The 20,353-nt window shown below is 41.8% G+C and overlaps 1 protein-coding gene across 1 annotated transcript; it reads right to left on the minus strand.

Annotated features, from left to right (window-relative positions):
- Positions 1-2,091: 2,091 nt before the first annotated feature.
- LOC119745044 (fibropellin-1-like) lies at positions 2,092-20,353 on the minus strand. The gene is made up of 17 exons (XM_038221268.1): positions 20,300-20,353; positions 17,192-17,343; positions 16,469-16,607; positions 15,262-15,413; positions 14,615-14,760; positions 13,780-13,893; positions 13,014-13,233; positions 12,650-12,695; positions 11,490-11,677; positions 10,595-10,824; positions 9,528-10,060; positions 8,954-9,099; positions 8,301-8,467; positions 7,684-7,861; positions 6,751-6,922; positions 5,762-5,859; positions 2,092-2,350 (listed from the first exon to the last, which is right to left on the minus strand). Exons 1-17 carry the CDS (start codon positions 20,351-20,353, stop codon positions 2,092-2,094), a joined length of 2,994 nt encoding a protein of 997 aa, XP_038077196.1.

Consider the following 20,353-nt stretch of genomic DNA (forward strand, 5'->3'; position numbering starts at 1 on the left):
CATTACAAGTAAAGCCAATGTTTGTGAAATCGTACGCAAACTTGTATGACATTATTAGTGCATATAAAGAAGAGATTAAGACGTGGAAATGATGTTTTACAGTGAATAATATAATGAACCAAGAGCTTTTTTTTTCTGAAGAGACATTGTCTGCTTAGTTTAATTGAATGAAATTGAGAAAAACTTGATTTTTTGGGCAGTATAACTTTCATTATACCACTGTCGTGTTTATTTTATAAAACAAAAGGCATATAATCATGTGATTAACACTGGTACACTGTATTTCGCATAGTCTACATTTTTTTTTTAATTTTTAGCTATTACAGAGACGGGACAATGTTTTCGAAAAATAGGCTTAGTGACAGTTACAGGAAGGACAATAATAATGAACTGGAAATAAAAAAAAAACATTGAAAAGAAATTTGCTATATTTATAGTTGTTGTATCAGTCGACCATAAGGTTATCAAGCTTTTCTTACTTTTAATGTTAAATTTCGGTAGAAAGCGTATTAACATAAAACAAAATGCTACAAGTGAAACAATACTTCGTAATTCTTTGTAATTTAAAGGACACCGTAATCGATATCAGAATATTCCTAAATACTCCACGTGGGAGTTTATACAGGAGGCACCATACCAGAAACCGGAGACCTTTTTGGCCTTAGGCCAAAAAAAAAAATTCGGTCTCTGGTCAGACCAAAGTTCCGGAATTGACGCGGCAACGCAGCTGCTTTTTTTTTTTGGCTTTTTTTTTTCTTCAAGCTTGGATTGTACAGACAAGATGGGGTACTATTTTGTTTTTGTTTTTTTGGTGTCCTCGTGTACATTGGTGTCCTCCATAATTTGCCTTGTTGCTTTTGATTATTTGCCTTGGTGCAATCTCCCATTCCTTGGTGCTCTTTGGAAAAAAAAAATGAGGAGGTGCGGAAATAGAGGGCACTGTTGGAGCTACCGCGGAACATTTTGGAAAAAAAAATCGACGCGCATGATTAAAATCGACGCGCGCTGACCAGAGACCGACTTATTATTTTTTTGACCTTATCTTAGTTCTTTTACTTTTTTATGCAAAATAATTTGCTAGTATATGATTGGCTGATTACTTATTGGTATCTCTGCATGTTTTTGTTAATAACTATTCCATTCCACGGTGTAGCTCCAAGTGGGACCTTAGAATACTGTTTGGCGATAACATAAATGTAAGCATATAACCAGCATGTATTATGATAAATATTTCCATATTGTTGCCTATACATAACTTTGTAACAAATAATGTGTCAGCATAACGACGATAATGTTTGCACATTTTAGCGTGAATATATTTGCGTGAGATTTTTCACATCAACATTGACCAAAGGACTTTTTGGCATGTTGACATACAAAAAAAACCTATCTTGATCCTTTCTGTGTGTTCTTCAAGAAATTTGAAGAATTAATGTTGTCGGTATTTCCCTGAACTGCGAAGCTACAATTTGTTGAATTTGTTCAGCAATTGACTGCATTACTTTGATTTTTTCAGTTGAATTGATCATAATGAAGTGATCAGAAGTGACGAAAAAAAATTAAGGAGTTTCACTTTCTTAAAAAGAGAAATTCAGTCAGATTGGGCTGCTAGGTGCTACTAGAGTAGTTGAAACTTAAAAATCGGTCAACATTTTAATGTTAGGATTATTGACTGGGAAATCTGTGGGGCATTGGCATACATGCATATCTAGTCGAAAAGGCGCAAACCATCGACGTGTGTTGTCCCGTAGCGCTTTGATTTCCAGTTAATTCTCACGAACTATTAGAAACTCGTAAGCAGTTTGATTGTGCTGTGCTAATAAGAGTGCTTATCCGTAGATAGAGAGTACCTTAATAGTAAAATGCACCAATTTCGTAAAAACAAATGACGTATAGTTTTCCATTTATTAAATTGCATAGTACTCATTTGCGCTTATACACGGACGGTGCAATATGAATTATTAAATATATACAAAATGTTACGTCCGATTGAGCTAAAGCTTCGCATAATGTTGCGACTATCAAACAAAAATTTCATAATCGATTTAATAGTGTGTTTTGGACGCAAGGGGAGCAGAATCCGTCCCCTCCTTAACAGTCAAAGCCATGAGTCGCCGCATCATTGACCTTGAATACAAATTCCATTCCCCCGTACTCATCGGCGAAGCCCTCGTCGTCCCCCGGGTCGTACAGGGGGTTCTCGACTCGCGTGCCCGTGAGCTGACCGGCATCGTCCCCGACCATCCGGGTGAAATGATTGCTCCTTGAGAATCTCCTGAGGGTTTTCTTGACGGTCTGCTGCCCTCCCCCGACCAAGCCGGTATCGTCGCTGCCACGTGAAGACGATGGACTGCAAGAGTGACATCAGCGTTGGGGAATTAGAGAACAAAAGTGTGGTTATGAGAAGAGTTATAGGGTATTGCAGAGAGTTATCAGTGGCAATAATTGGGATCCAATTAGCAAGGCGCTCTGGAGGGGCCAGGGAACTCACTGTGCGGAGAGACAACTAAAAGCCCCTTTTCGCCTTCCCCGAAAACTGAGCTGGGAAAAATGGTTCGAGGGTGGGCACAAGGGACCCTACCCATGCCCCTCCCCACGCTACCTTACACCAAGCCGAATGGGCAACCGCCACACACTCTTTCTTCATACTTCTGGAAGTTGTACTCCTGAACATTCTAAGCTTTAATTTGCATAATTGGTGGAAATGTTTAAAGCGTGAAGTATAACTATAGTCAATTTCAGTTCTCGATAATATAGTTTGCTATGGGACTATAATGTAACAATAATAAATTTCCCTCAGTCGACAAGATCTATAGTTCAGCACACCTGTAAGTGGTTTGAGGGACTATTACATAATCACAGATCCTTGTCATTTGATTGGTGGAACTCACATCACGTGACATTCGTTATTACTCCCATTCACGCCGGGGCTCAAAAAGTCCCATTCGCCCACGGGGAATGGAATATACTATTCAACAGTTAGGCTCATTCTTATTCTATGACGCGGTGTTTGTGTGCAAATTTTACCTTGCGACAATATTCCTCCCATTTCACTCTTAGTGCCTAGGGTGGAGCAGGGCCTACGGAACACTGGTGCCTAGGGCCTACACAATACTTAATCCGGGCCTGGGGGATCAGATGCAGTCATCACTTTAACAAGTGGGTTCGCAATAATATTCAAAAGTGAGAAGGGGTGTTCCGCCGATCCCCTCATAACGGCGGATCGGGGGGAGGGCGGGCAACCATACAGGGGCAACCGTACGGGGGCCATGCCCCTCCCCAAAAAAACGAACCAAATGTTTGTAAAGTGACGTCGCAAAACAAGCAGCGACTGCGTACACCACCCACAAAACACAACAGAAGCAGTACATTTGCCGCGTTTGATTGTCAAATTTAATTTGGGGCGGAAACTGTTTGGACCCACTTTTCGGGAGAAAATTGCCCCCCCCAAAAAAAAGTGTGTTCTGGATCCGTCCTTGTACCCCGCTTCCAATAAGCCTAATCTATAGCCATATATTTTTACTATGGGGTTTTTTTTAGACAGGGAAATTTTCTGGTTCTATATTACATGATTTTCCTAGTGTTTCCAACTGCAGGCGTTGATTACTCATAACATGTTTTTGGGGGACATTCCTAATTTTGCCACATTAGGTCACAAATGTGACCCCTCGAGATGAAAATAAAACTGCCCTCAAACGCACACGAAAGCATTAGGGGTGGGGGTATATACCCCCACACTTTGCAAACAGGGGGTGGGCTATTGAATCATCCCCCACATTTTTGTGATGAGGAAAACAATGAGGATTTTGAGGTAGTTTTCGAACGTCCCAGCAACTAAAATGTATTCAATATCGCTGGAAAGTGGATAAACAAAGTACAAAAGCTTTTTAAAATGTAAGCGCCAGTATACATAATTGATAAAGAACGTCCGCGGCCGGCCGGGCAATTCAGGCGTTTCACAATGCAGTGCGCCACCAAGAATTTGCCACGGAGAGTTCATTTTTCCTAGTGCAAGAAAAGATTAATTTTCCCAAGCTAGTCTAGGAAGCTGAATTAGAATCAGACAAACAAAATTCCTTCGTATATATTTGTAAACGGGTCAGTAGTTTGATATAAATATAATGAGGTAAGGGGAAACTTGCTAGGAATGTCAGTGCCGGCCGAAAGACGCGCGACGCGAAACAATTGATGAGGCAGAATAAGGACGAGCTTGGTAAGGTTAATGGTCGTGGTGACTCTGAATAGTCAACTGCTTGGTACATAAGAATGATTGTAGAAAAGAGTTACGTAACAGCATTCATGTAGCGCAATGCTGATGCATCTTTCGTGCAGCTATGAAACACAAAGTAACTCTCCCACTGCGGAAATAAGGATTATGTTTTAAACGCACAGAAGAAAGCACCTACTGAAACAGCCCAGTTGTTAAGCTGTCTGACAGCGGACCCGGGGCTAGGGGTTCGAACCCGCTTGGGTCATTTTTTGGTTTTCGATGCCCGCGGTTCTGTCATTTAAGAGTATTAATTTCCCATCATCATTCACCAACAGCAGTTAGCTCGGTCGGTCGGTAAGCTAACTCACAAGTTGGGACTGTCTGCGAAGTCCAGGTTGGCATCTGCGTATAGGTACGGGGTTCTTTTGCTGACTCGGCAGCAAGGCTTAGGGTGCCACCTCGTCTCCTCCCTTTATGGTGCCTGACTTTCGAGTTACATGGATGGACAGGGAAGGAGGTGTGGTGGGCCGGGTACCGAGACCCAGAAGAGTTCTATATTGGAAGTCGGTAAGGGGCTCATTGAGTTAGGGTCATAAGTCCGACTCCTGAAGACTTGGCCATCGCCACATAACTTTTTGTTTTATTTTCTTTCTTTTCTTTCCGAGGACATTTGCAAGAATGATTAATTTGTTATATTGAGAGCTTGTACTGTAATCGTTCGAAATTAATTTGCTCGAAAACACAAAATTCAATCCAGCTACATGTATAATGTTTTTATTTCATTGTCGCAAAACTGCATGTACATATACTCAGTACCTTTGCGCATACCTTGTTCAGGCCTGTTCCCTGATCCCAGACTGCAGGGGGCGGGGGGGGGGCTCTAAATCCTGTAGTGGAATTTGTTATACGTGAGCGCAAAGCCCCGAAGGCATGGGTCCGGGGACGCTTAAGAGCCCCGGGAAATGTTTGGATTGCAGATGCTCTGTGGCGCAAATATCAAAATTGTAGCTTGACTCTCGATCGAAATTTGCCTTCGTTATTTTGAGTCGTCACTAATGAGCGAGCACGTGCTTGTGTTTTGCAAAGCTGTAGCTGTCAACCCCCGTATATGAAACGGCTTCGTGCGGCAGCTTGTGCCGACATGACATAATTTGCCATGGATTGCAGAACCTGATTTCAGCTTCTCGGAGTTTTAAGCAGTGGTGTTTATTATTTATATTCTCCACTTTGTTCTTATTCCCTCTTCCTTTCCCCTTCCTTCTCCATTCTTCGGAACACTGGTGCCTGTAGGGTCTACGAAACACCTAATCCGGGCCTGCTCGCGACAGCTTAAACATGTAATAGTTATACCCCCCCCCCCCCCCTTAATCATTTTTACGAAGGAAAAGAAGATCTGGATCACCTTTCAGAAAAAAACACAACCCATTTTGCCACCCCCCCCCTAACCATATTTGCAATTTCCCCCTTTTTTTAACAGTGAAGTTCCACTTTGGTTTCTATTACTTGTCCACCCCTGTCTCCCGATATGTAACCGTTAAGACGTTGGCTTACCGTCGTTTCTGCCATATTACGATACCAGTAACTGACGCCACTGCCACAACTACCACACCAGCAATCACAAGAATGTACCAATTGGTAGCTATCCAGTCCTGTACATGAAAAGAAATTTTTTATTTTTATTTTTTTTTAATGACAGTAGGCCTATAGTGGGATTAGAAACTGCGAGCTCCAGAACACCGCACCGGTGCTCTTCCAACTGAAGCCCCTGTCACACATCCAAGACCAAAGACAAAGACCCCGCCAAGACCATGAGATTTAAAGATTTCTTAAAAATCCTACCAAAAACGAAGGAAGTGTGGCGCAAAATTCATGTTTCTGCGATGTCGTCCCGAATACTACGACTCCGAAACGACCCCGAACCGAATATTACGACCTCACTATGACTCTTGGATCCGTTCAATTGCATTTTTTCCACGAGTCCAGATCCCGTTACGACATAACCGACAGAGTACCGACACAACCGATGGAGTACCCACACAAAAGATTGAGAACTGATGCCGAAACAACTCCAAAACGACAGTGACGTCAAATCGGCTTAAAAAATGTGGCTGACCATGTACGACCACTGCTGATCTCGTACAGACTGTTGCGATGTCGTTACGATTTCGCTACGACACAACCATTTGAGTACAGACAGAGAACAGTCTCTGATCCATTTTGGATTATTTGCCGACCATCACGATATGTTTTAACATTTGAAACTAATTGTGGCTCCACTGCCGACCATGCACGGCCTGTAGGATGCTGAAACGACGCTCAACAAGTCGCTCTGATAAAGTGTAGATGTCGTTACGAGTTTCACGATGTCGTCGAGTTTTGCGTCTCAGCACTGTCTTATCGTGATCGGGAGGCTACATCGTGACAGTGTGACAGGGGCTTTAGACTCTAGGGAAAAAGAAGCCCCGCAAATGAAGTAAAGGATTAATATGAAAAAAACTAAGGACTTTTCAAGTTCAGTTTGAAAATTCGTCCAGACATACCGGATTGTCTTCCGCTGGTGGGCGTGGCTCGGCCTTGCCAGTGTACACATCATATCCAAGTTCCTTCTTCAGCGTGCTAGGAGAAGTGTCTTCAATCGTTTTCTCAACCTGACTCTTAGGGAGGTAGCCGGTTGTTGTCTCCGACACGTAGGTCACTCTAGTCAGTGTCTCTCTGCAATTAAAGTTACGAACCAAAGAAAGGAAATTGACTGGGTCCTAAACTGACAAGAGTGTCACAAACCCCTATAAGCCTACCTCTATACATTTTGTTCAAAAGAAATTCGTGGAATGTACCCCACTTTGTTCTTCACCATATAGCAAGGTTAGCAAAATATGACATGGGACTTAACGGTATCGGTTTTGAGAATATTAGTATCGGTATTGGTATCGGTACCATATCGGTATCGGTATTATAATCAGTATCAATATCGGTATCGGTATCAATATCAGTATCAGTATCGGTATAGCTATCGGTAATATCGGTGTCGGTATGGGTACCAATATCAATATTGATATCATTATCGGTATGGGTATCGATATCGGTATGGCTATCGGTGCAATATCGATGTCAATATGGGTGTCGGTCTAGATCTTGATTTCCGTTGTAGCGTAAATTATCCGACTCCATGAAATGTGGACTCATTGGTAGTATTGCGCCTGCGTAAGTACGAGAATATGCTATTTTTAGGATCACATACGGCAGAGTGACCTGTCACGTGAGAGGGATTAACCAATAATAGAAAAAAGGGGTCCGATTTTCATAGAAGTCGGATGTTCATATGACACCGTCTCAATCGCAGTCTTGATTTTTGTCTCAATCTCGGGGTCAGTTTGGTATCTGTATCAGTATCAGTATCAGATACACGGTGGCTTCCACCTAAACTTAAAGATAGTCTTAATTGTTCGTCTCTTGTTCTTTGATGCTTATATTACCCAGAGTCAGATTTGGCATAGTCTTCTGTTTTCACAATGTCCACCGTGAAATATGTGCTGGCCCTCCTTCTATCTGTGGCCATCAGTTTACCGAGGAGTGCTGCCATTCTGAACTCCAAATCCCTAGTGTCGGTAATCTTTCCTACCAGCATGATGACGCTACCGTACTCCAGTAAATCTGCCAATAAAATGCATTTAAATTCTGTGAGATTACCAGTGTTGTTTAAGTGTATATTGGCGCGTGGATCTCAACTCGTTTCTCAATAATACAGTCATTGTTCCCAAAGCAAATTTTGAGAAGTTTGCTCGTTTCCTAACATTTCCTCTTGTATCCTTTATTTGTGTAGTCCTAATACCTTGAGTAACCCTTGTGATGGTAGCTCTCCAAAAAAAAATGAATTACAAGTCATCCAGTTAAAATTCGAATGACTAATGACAAAGGCATTCCTTTATTTTTCAACACCCGACGGGACTTTGAAGTTAAGTTTGAAATCGTTCCTGCATTTGCGCATGGTTGTTGTGAAATGATTTGCACATTCATGATTTAGATTCATCATGCATATTCCGTGCGTTGTTGTCTTGAAAATGAAATCTTTGAAAACGTGACTTGGTCCTACCGATGTTGCAGGTGGGCCCGTAGTAACCCTCATCGCAGGTGCAAGTGTACCCGTCAGTGACCGCACTGGAGGGCACACATTCGCCATTCTGACACGGAGACAGGGAACAGGGATCCGCGATGGTGTCCGTGCAGTGGGTACCAGTATGCAGCTCGTCGCATTCACATCTACCGACAACCACATCCAAAAAATGTTTCCATATTAATATCTATAGTCCAATATTTCTTTAGGGAAAAACTGCACTCATGCGGAAGGCAGACAACCAGACTTGAACTTCTTAACACGACCTGAAACCCTTCAAAGCATTTTTCCATGAGAAAAATCAATTGAATATCAACGAAATTGTACACGGCCTTGATACGATGACTATGATGTGAGCTTTACGAAGGTTTATGGCAAAAATGCTTTGAAAACAATGTTTAGGACATTTTTGACCAAACGGCAGACCACATCTACGATTTCTGGAGCGTTTTGCATAGTTTAATACGAGGCAGGCAAAACATAACCAATGGACAAAGTTTCACAGTCGTCAACTTAAATGGGGCAATTTGACATTAAATTAATACGTCCGTTTCCGTAAGAAAAAATTCTGCTACGAATTTAAAATCTGTCGTGTTTTATTTTACTGATTTTTGTTTATAGCAATAGGATACCTGTACGCATTCAGAAGGGGGATGCAGGTTCCTCTGTTGCAGGGTGAGCTGAGGCAGTAGTCTATCTGAACACTGCAGTCATCACCCTCGTACCCAGTATTACACTTACACAAACCGTTGTCACACTCCCCGTTCACGCACTCGACCTGTGTCAAAAATGTCAACAAAATATACGGATGCCAGTTCAGAAACGATGCATTAGAACTGTTATGATGGAGAACATCCACAGTGCGGGTCATATAGAGAGGTGAGAAAAAAAGGGTTTAGTTGCATTCATGAGTTTAATTTCAACGCTCGCAGTGTTTTGAATGTGTAATATCGTAATTGTTATAAGTATCAGGGAGTTTCAGAAAATATTTCAATAGTACATGGTTGTATAGCTTTGAAAAATATCAATGCCAACTACTGTATTAATGTCAAGAATCTATAATCAACTTAATAAACTAATTGACAAAAAGTTTATTCCTCAAAACATTTGACTATTCCTCATAACATTTATACAGAGAAAGCCTTAATTTTGTATCTGTCTTGACTGAGGCCTGTTGAGAAAGTGAAACGAAATGAACCTCTGTACCTCACAAAGACACTTGTAGCCGTTGACCTCATCGACACATTTGCCATGCAGACACGGCGCCGATGCGCATTCGTCCGTATTTTGATCGCAAAGGATTCCCTCATATCCCGGACTGCACTCACAGGAGAACGCATTAGGCAGGTCTACGCAATCGCCGTATACGCACGGGGAGCTGGCGCACTCGTCCGTCTCGGATTCGCAGTGCACGCCTTCGTAGCCATGCGGACAGTGGCAGGAGAAGGCGTCGATCAGATCCAGACACGTTCCGTTCATCAGGCACGGGGAAGACTCGCACTCGTCGATCTCGAACTGGCACACGGATCCCTCGTACCCGACTGTGCAAAGGCACGAGAACCCGTTCACCTCGTCCACACACGTGCCGTACCAGCACGGTGCGCTGATGCACTCGTTTGTGTCGACATCACACAAGGGCCCGTCGAAGCCAGGGCTACAGTGGCAGGTAAACTCATTCACAAGATCGACACACGTGCCGTTGACACACGGTGAGCTGTCGCACTCATTTATGTTATTACCACAATCGTGGCCTTGGTAACCATTCAGGCAGATGCAGCTGAAGCCTCTGTCTTCATCGACACAGGTGGCGTTGTTCTTACACACGGGTGGAACATAGTCGCACATGTCGACACCGTCGACACACCTGCAAAGTAAGCATAAACATGAGCGACACCTATCGACTGATTTTTTATCTAGTTTGTGATTACTTTCCGGCAGCCATTTTGTATCTGCATCCTTATACATGTACCGCCATTCACCTTGCAATATACGGAAGCAAGCCGGAGACGAAAGACCAGAACTGGTCAGGCAACGGTGATCTCAATTGGAACTAAACACTATACGGAATCAATCAGGCAGGGATCCACAAGCTAACATGAGCGTCATCATGTCCGTCTGGCTGCGTCCGAATTATTTGGCTACGGCTTGAAATTACCCATGTCTGGAAGCGGCTGAAGCCACTTCCTAAAGGACACGCGTGTGTTTAATGTTGCCTGTCGTAGCCTAATAATTTGGAAGCGGCCACAGTGATGAAGTGACCGTGCCTTACTCATACCTGTACCCATCGATGAGATCCACACAGGTTTCGTTACCATAACACGGATGGCTGGCGCATTCATCCGTGTTGATGTCGCAAATCACACCTTGGTAGCCGGGCAGGCACTGGCAGCTAAACATAGCGATGCTATCTACGCACGTGGCGTTATTCATGCACGGGTTGCCCAGACACTCGTCTGTCTCATGATGGCAGTTGACGCCCTCGTAACCATCCTGGCAGAGGCATCTGGAGAGAATTTGGGAAAAGAGAAGAAAATTAAATGCGGAAGAATTCTTATAAGAAATTTGCTAATTTCACGCTCACTTGACTGTCTACAATCAGTGGTGTAAATAAAGACGCATTTACAGGGCCACTTTTCTGGAGAGGGAACATGAATGCATTTATAACCATTAAAAGCTCATTTTTGGCATTCCGAATTCTGAGTTGAGGTTCCAAGCCTTGAGCGGGGGGGAGTCAAATTTGACCCTGAATCTGGACATGATTGACAAATTGTCCATCTCCAAAAGACACCTTACTATAGCTCACATGACTCGGAAAGGTGACTCAGAACTTTCCGTCTGATCCGGCAGAGTGTCAGGTCAAATCAGAACAGGATCTCGGCTGAATCTGACACGCGGCCCGGTACCTATAGTGTAGGCCACTCTCCACATCGGCTACACTCAGCAACGTTGCTCAACATGTTGTAAACCGTGATTCTTACCCTGAATTCTACCAACTGAGCTCAGTGAGATAGCAAAATACTTTTCCGAAAGTCCTGTATTCTCACAAAATCGTAATGGTATTTAAAGGCAACTTTAAGCTTTAGATACACGAAGTTCTCTACGGATGAGCATCACCACATGTGATTCAAGATGGTCAAGATTTGCAAAATTTACAGCTTATTTGCTCACATGTATTCCGCTACCATGTCGTGACAAGTTGAGTTGTACATACAGGGATTGCTAGCACAGTCATCGATATTCGTTTCGCACATGGGGCCTTCGTAGCCCCTCTCACACAGACAGTGAAACCCGTCTAGTCGATCCACGCACGTGCCGTTGTTTGCGCAGGTTTGGTTGATGCAGTAATCTATATCCACCTTGAGTTTAATATAAAACAAAAACACGTGAATACAAATAAAAGCTATATATGCATGCTCAATAAAGCATGGATTTTAGATATAATGTATAATGTGGAATAATTCGTCGCAGAGATGACAAACCGACGAATAAACGAAAACCTTGTTTGGAGTAATTCGCGTTTGAAGTTGGACACTTCTCCGGGCGCCGTATTTTACCCTTAATGTTTCGATAAAAAAACTGTTAGTATATATTCTGAATAAAATATGAAACTAAGTATCCACCAGGTCACTTATTTAATCAGAGAAGTTGTGCGATATGGTTTTATTTGATCGTTAACGCATTCGTCAGTTTGTCAAATTACATTAATCGGCAATATCCGGTTGTTCTTCACACTGTTTGTATGCTATTCGTCAGTTTGTCGGATCGCGCGTGCACGCACGCGCAATCCGACAAACTGACGAATAACATTCGTTGGTACTTTTAACGCGCACCTTACATAAGCTGGTTACCAGCGAAATGTGTGTAGCTATTCGTCAGTTTGTCGGATCGCGCGTGCACGCACACGCAATCCGACAAACTGACGAATAACATTCGTTGGTACTTGGAACGCACACCTTACATAAGCTGGTTACCAGCGAAATTTCGTATTCGTCACTATGTCAAATTATGGATTTGTTTTTGTGAGTGATTCGCCACAAGGGGGGCTCTGAATCTCAAAATCCAGACAAATATTAAGAATTTTGGCATAAATCTTGAAAGAGCAACCTTCATAAGGCCTAAAAATAACAAAAAATCGAAATCGCCAAAATGGTCGATTCGCCGGTTTGTCAGCTCTGCGACGAATTATTGCACAGAATCAGGGTAGCCTACTCATCCGGACAAGACAGGCCTATAGACTTATTAAAATCGTACCCTTCGCGCAGTGCTTTCTATTGATAACAAAAACAGAGACATGATTGATTTAGAATTTAACTTGGGAATTGATTTACCTCGCAGAAGTCGCCATAATAGCCGTCCACACACAAACACTCAAAGCTATTGATGTTGTCCAAACAAGTGGCGTAATTTTGGCAAGGGTTCGACCCACATTCGTCAATGTCAATCTCACACAATGTGCCATTGAATCCTATAGGGCAGTTACAGGTATAACCGTTAACCCAGTCGACACACGTGGCATTGTTACGACAAGGGCTGGATTGACATTCGTCAATGTTTGCCTGGCACAGGTCGCCTTCGAAGCCCGCCGAGCACGTACAGTTAAACCAGCCAAGTCCATCCGTGCAGCTCCCGCCGTTGTGGCACCGCACGCTTGCGCACTCGTCGATGTCAATATCGCAGAGTCTCCCCTCGAACCCAGGGGTGCAGGTGCAGGAGAAGTTGCCAGGGAGATCGTTGCAGGTTGAGCCGTTGAGACAGGGGTTGAAAGCGCAGTCGTCTATCTCACATAGCTCGTCGGCGTACACATACCCAGGGACACAAGAGCAGTTAAAGTAGTCGATGAAGTCGTTGCAAGTGGCGCCATTTTTGCACGGTGTCGACTCGCACTCGTTAACATCGATCTCACACTCCGAACCTGCATGAACGAGTCAACAAAGCAATCGAAAATCAACTGTGGACTCTCAGGTAAAACTTAACGGCTTACAACTTGCACTAAACTGTGTTGTTTAACTTTTTTCTTCTCTTGGAATCTTACGAGTGGATTTTGGTAGAATTTACCCTTAACGCTGAATTGTCTTTCAACCTACAATTACCGACATTGTAGGCAACGTACAGCATTGTGCACAACATAAGCTTGATCAATCTAAAATGTTGGTGTTACCGGTTTAGATATAGGCTAACGTTTATCATTTCGTAATGTGCAATGTGTACATTTCGAAATGTACTCCCAAGGTTACATGCATAACCCTTGATTAGTAAAGCTAGTTTTTCTTCTTTCTTTCTCCAAAGTCTTTACACGTTTATACCCACAACCATACAAAACTAATTGAAAATTGGTCGGTTCGTCTTCACGAGAGTAGACTCTTCTGCAATTTAGGTGCAAATCCGTGTATTATAACAATATTGGGTTATAAAATGGTACCGGACATTAATAATACCACTTCGCAACATGAAAACTTACCCGACCAGCCGTCTGCGCAGGTGCAAGTAAACCTGTTCAGTTCATTCTGGCACGTTCCTCCGTGTTGGCATGGGCCGGATGCGCACTCGTCCACATCCACATCACAGTCCGTTCCTTATCCCCAGAAAATAATCAAAGGAGATTCCATTCATGTACCTACATAACCTTACTCATCTTAAAACATATCCATTCAAAGAGAGTCTGAATTGTGAAATGGTACTTTCACATGTGGCCCGGTTCGAATCCGATGAGGCCAAATGTTTTAGATTTATTTGTAGACGGAAAAGCCTTTCCTCAAAATATTTGTGGTTTATTCCCATAAACACCGTCAGAATGTACCATTTTCTGCATCCAATTATCACAACAAATGTCTTTTAGGCTCGCGAGCTATACCGTGAATAGGGCATTAAGGAATCATTGGATTGTCTCCTGAAGACATACTTATAAAAAGGCCGGACTTTGTCCCATGTTTAAGCGTCAAATTTGACCAATCAGAATCCTCACAAGACTTTTAGACTAAAGTCTGAAAAACGTAATGATTTTGCTAAATTATAGTTATTTACTAGGCACAGTTGTTGCCTGCATTCTGTTTCAACATAATCTAGCACTAGCGCTAATTGTATTCAATGGATATGAAACAAATCATATCATATAACAAAACAGACACAAAAATTGCCGTCGAAAATTAGTCCTTTATATTCTCACGCATGACCAAATGGAATCGAAATCTCGAACATTTTTTTATATCAAATTTTAAGATACGATATACTATGCTGAATCAAGAGTAATTTTACAAATGAAAGTGATTGACGTACAACGTTATATGTTTTTATACCTTGCCAGCCGGCGTGGCAGACCATTGCACCTGTTGTCTGGTTGCAGTTATAATGACCTTTGTCATCATCACGTGGTACACACTTCACACTGCAGTCTGACGAGTAGTAATCCTTGTTGCAGTAAATTCGTAGTTTGTACAGAAACCTTTCGAAATGTCGAGATGGAAACCCGGACAAAATTTAATGGAGGATATACGCAAACTAAACAAAATAGAATACAAGGTACAGCAATTACCCGTTCTGTTATATGATTTGGATGTTTCTGTTGAAAAAAAGAACAAGCTATAGGGCCTATACAAAGCATGATATAACAAAAGAACATTTTCATGTAAACTGTGGAAGGGGAAATACCATTTGTATGCTCAATGTACTTGTATGTCTTCCTGTTGTCCTCGTAGGAACAGCATAATGATTTTGAGAAATATATATGTTGTGGCGTAAACAGCATGGGAGAGGGGGACTTGCCCCCCCCCCCTCCCCTGCGACATTTTGGTAACAATTTAAGACGTCGAGAAATTGGTGCCAACATTGAATATGACTTGCAAACACACTTCTTCCCCACAGCTCAAAACAATATTTACCTATATAGGTCTAGATCTTAGAGATGAAAGGAGACTTGAGGAGTATATAAATATTTCATACTCACTCGGAATTAGAGGCTTTGAGAGTGTAATCGTGCCAGACTGCGCTGCTAACTGATGACGCAGCACCAACTGTGATTGACTGAAAATCCTCATCAATCTGGTCACTGCCGAATAGATCATCGTCCGTTGCTCGATATTTGACCCTCATTCCACCCTACAATTAACACGAAACACGTAAAGTATTATTTTACCTTTGCATGTAGTTTAATTTACTTGGATGTAAGTTGGGTTTTAGGATCTGAGATCAGGTTTGTTTAATTGTGTTTAATTGGGTTTTGGGTTTTGTTTTGGGATTTGATGTGAGGTTGGGATTTGATGTGAGTTTGGGTTTTGGATAAGCTTGGGGTAAAGCTTGGTTCGGGGGTTGGATTTGGGGTTTGGTTTTGGGTTTTGTTTTGGGATTTGATGTGAGGTTGGGATTTGATGTGAGTTTGGGTTTTGGATAAGCTTGGGGTAAAGCTTGGTTCGGGGGTTGGATTTGGGGTTTGGTTTTGTGTTTAATTTGATTTAACGTTGGGGTTAAGCTTGGATTAAGGTTTTGGTTTTGTGTTGGAGTATGGCTTGGATTTGGGTTTAGGGTTGTTTTGTTTGTTTCAGTTGGGGTTTAGTTTGTGTGTGGTTTTGGGTTTGGGTTTGGGTGCTAGTTTGGGTGTGTGTTTTGGTTTGGGTTCGGGTTTGGGTTTGGGTTCGGTTTCGGGTTTTGGGTTTTGGTTGGGTGTTGGGGTGTTGGGTTTTGGGTTTGCGGGTTAAGGTTTGGGTTCAGTGGGTTCGGGTTTCAGTTCGGGTTCAGGTTCAGGTTTTGGTTTGGATTTGGGTTTTGTATTTGGTTTGGTTTGGGTGTGGGTTTAATCTTCATATAGGTTTGAACTTGTTTGGGGTTTGTGTTGGTGTTGTGGCTGCGTGTTTCATTAGACTTTCGGTTAAGGTTCGATTGGATTTTGACACTGGCTTTGGTTCTGTCGTGATGATCTTTTGAAAGTAAGGAACATTTCTATCCGACTCCCATGCTGTAGAACATCAACGCTATTTGAGTTCATTCAGCATATTGTTCCATGCATATTCTAGATAAACATGAAGTTTACTATCTTGAACCCTTCAAATAAAAACATCGCATGCATTGTATGTGTTCTATATATCAGGGTATTTGATTAAATCAAGTTCTCCCATAGAGTACTAAACAATAAAACCAAGGTCATAATATGTTCTTACCTTCCAGTTAACATTTGCATTGATTTGTGGATTGTCTATATTATTCGGTATCACTGCTGGGAAGTCAAACGTGTCCTTGTCGTCGAACACGACATCGGTATCAATGCGTCCCAGTCCGCAAACGTTGAAGTCTGTGGACCTATAATTTATTAACAGATTAATGAAATAAAAGGCACTGATTTCAGCGCAGTAATGTTGTATAGGTTGACACTCCAGATGAATGTTCAAAGGCCTAGCTACTCACAAAAATGATCATCGCTGATTTTGTTGCGATTCTGAACATAAATAAGTTAAAGATTGAAATTCCGATGATAATCTTGTAATCTTTCTGCAACAGGATGAAGAAAATTTACTTCTCAACGTTCTAGAGATTCCTAGACGCAAAACGTTGGGAATTAACGTCTGTTTCCAGATTGATGTGTCAAAGCCAAATAAAGGTAATTATTCGCCTCGACAGAACAAAATTGAAGTAACTTGAAAAAGAGATAGGACAAAAGCAAATACACACAATTGGCCAAAAATGGTGAAGAATCCATGAAAAACATCCTGGATCCAGACCCATATCCGGATCACTTCCAAAATCAAATCGATTTGTACTTACTAAAAAAAAATGCAAATCCGTCCATAACTTTTTGAGTATTATCTTGTTAACAGACAAACCATCTAACAAACTAGCCAAATCCGATGAAAACAAAGCCTCCTTGGAGGAGGTAATAGGCTCACCCAGACGAGTAGTCGCTGTCTAAGCATACCAGGAATTCAGCATCGCACTCACTAGTGCAGAAAAATGTTCCATCACAGCACTCGCTGCCTAGTTTTTTGAAGCTCTGGCAACGGAATTCCAATGTGGCATCCGGTCGGGCAGGAAAAAAGATCTGTCAAACAATAGTATTACATTTTCGTTGGAATAATGTTGGAAGTTCTGTTTAATTGATGTGTTCACAAGGTAAACATAGTGTACTACACTCTAAAAAGTCCCGGGTCAGATTTGACCCGGAAAAGGGGTCATGTGGGGCCTGACCCCTTTACGGGTCAAAAATTACCCTTTCCAGGTCAAAACTGACACTTTCCCGGGTCAAACATTAAACATGACCCGGAAGATGAGTCACACAGTGTCATTGTGACTCATAACAGAGTCATTTTTGACCCGGAAGAAGGTCAGGCCCCACATGGCCCTTTTCCGGGTCAATTCTGACGCGGGACTTTTTAGAGTGCAGATAAACATCACAGAAATCTCATTTCATGGGCTCATAACCAGGCCATCATAGAGAGGGGGTGGAAAGCCCAATTTCGCTGTTCATGTTCGCTGTCCATTTTTCAATCTCAATTTAGCGTCGTAAGTAATTAAAATGTCAAGTACTTTGAGGGCAATAATTACAGTTATTGGCACAGGTATCTGCTATTCGTTGGTACAGAAATCGTTGATATTCTGACGTCTATGTTATTCAGATTCTCGTTAAGAGAGTTATCTTGACATGAGGCAGAAAACGGCCCCCTCAGGTATCGAACTATGCATTACGCCTATTCTCGGGCGGATTTATGCACAGAATACAATACATTGGGGGTCGATACGCAAATCGATTGAAGTTGCTCTATATCTGTGCTCTTCATTATTCATGTATTCGGTTTACTTTTCTCCTGGCCAATTTTCTGTTTTCTGTGTTTATGTTTATTTGAAATGAAGGGGAAAACATTTCTGTTTCTATTTTGGACTGTCAAAATTTGTACAGTATAAATGTACCATTACTAAAAACGTGGAAAAGTTTTTGTTCGATGTCACATTCAAAAGTGAATAACTTTTGTATTGCTATAGAGTGCGAGTCAAAAAAGAGGAAACCCAAATTGCCGGACCATTTTTGAATAGGATCAAGTGTTCTTTCAGCAAAACGAAAACAATTCACATAGATTTCTATGTGGATTGTTTTCGTTTTAATTACAAAAAGAACACTTACTTTTTTGTGATCCGTGGACAGAGCTTTAAAACGGTGTTTATGATCAAAACTCTTTAACTTGAAAAGTGCTATATAGATTTGAATGATTCGTGTACTAACAGAAAGCTTAAGTATGGTCTTTCATATCCTAGTTTTTTAAAAGTGCTACATGCAGAACTTAATACAAAAATAGATTGGTCCTGCCTTTTGGTTTTCCTATTTTTTTGCTCACCCTGTATAGAAAAAGGTCACTTTTGGGGTGTGAAATACGGGAGAGTATACTTTAAATTGTACAGATTTCAAAGTATAACAGCTATAGGTTGTACAGTTCAACCCTTTGTTTTGGAACCGCTAAAGTCCTTCAGTCCATCGTTCGAAGAGGTCATTTTGATGAATTTAAAGATAGCATTACGTGATCTGGGCCAACTTCAAGGCTGAAAGGCGCCATATGCAATTAAAGTTCACGACCACTCTATCAGGCCATCACGTAGAATGAAGCTGACCATGGTATCAGATTGTGTCCACACAATATATTAGCCAAAGTTGTATCGAGACCAAAATCATTCCACAAGGGCTGATGCGAATTTAATGGAATTGTCAAACAAACGGTGTGCTGGCAGTGCAAAGATACGCCCCTTCTATAGCGAGACAACGATACTGTATAGCTATTGTAGTCTGTTCGTAAAGGGTGCGTTGCATAAACGTTAATACACCTCTAGAAAGAAATGCCACGAACCTTTGGACAAGTCCAAAATGTAAAGGAATACCAGGTATAGCCTTGTACTCAAGATTATGAGCTTTTTGATCAAGACCTTTTTTCACATAACGGTGCAAGATTTGTAAGAGGAAGGATGCCTCAAAGCTCGAACTCAATTTTGAGACAACTTCAAACAATGTTCACTGATCTTAAAGGGGATGCATTTATTATACCATATCATTACATGAACATCAGCCGCACCATGCATAAGTTATATATTTGTATTCAGGCGAAATATATCTCGAGATTGAGCATCCCACCACCCCCGCAGCAACGTAATTATTTTGTGCGACATTAAATAAGTAAAAACATGGCCGTACAATATAGATAAAAAAACTTCAGGACTGAAAAAGGGTGACGAAACCAGGATGTTTGCCTCTAATAAAATTATTAGACGTATTGGAAGTATAATTAATGTATACTATTCGGTCGTTACTCGGAGCAATAATAGTGCGTTTGTGTTTGAGGAGGGAGTAGGCCTACTGTACCCCAACCATGTTACAATTTGCAGGTCTATCCCATACCAAGCTAAAACAATGCTTTGTAGGCAAGGTGCTTGTGTAGAAGAACAGGTGGAGGAACAAGCGGGAGAACAGCACCAATGGGCAGGCATAACTTCCACAACTCTCACAGGGCCAAATGATCGGTGAGTGATGAGTTGGGGTTCAGGGTAAACTACCAAGGAGTTGCTATAAGAAGCAGGGAAATACTTGTGGCAAATGAGCAAAAGCTCATCTGAAAACCCATTGCAAGCCTTAGATTTTTTTTATTTTATTTTTTTTATAAAGAAAATATTTTGCTAGTCAAAACAAATAAAGGGCCTAACAGTTTTATCCCTTTGTCAAAAAAGGTCCTGCCAGGATCAAAACATCAGGCCATCTACTTTTTTATTTGTAGATGTAGGCCCATATAATTTAGCTCAACTAAGTCGGTCATATTCAAAGTATTTTGCTGATATACAAATTACCGGTGCCCAGCGAATCCATCAATCTTGCCAAAGGGAATATAGGGATGCCCCATAAACTACCCATCGGGGGTTGTGGGCTTAATTCGTATCATACTCGTGTGGTGCAATGAGGATGTTTTTCATTCAGTTATTTCAACTGTCATTCTAATAATGGCTCTGATCGACGCTACACATACCTGGAGTATCAGCACAGCTTGGAAAACAAACGCCAGCTTAACAATTCCTTCCAT

Source organism: Patiria miniata, unplaced genomic scaffold, assembly GCF_015706575.1.
Source record: "Patiria miniata isolate m_02_andy unplaced genomic scaffold, ASM1570657v1 HiC_scaffold_7, whole genome shotgun sequence".
NCBI classification, from domain to species: Eukaryota; Metazoa; Echinodermata; class Asteroidea; order Valvatida; family Asterinidae; genus Patiria; species Patiria miniata.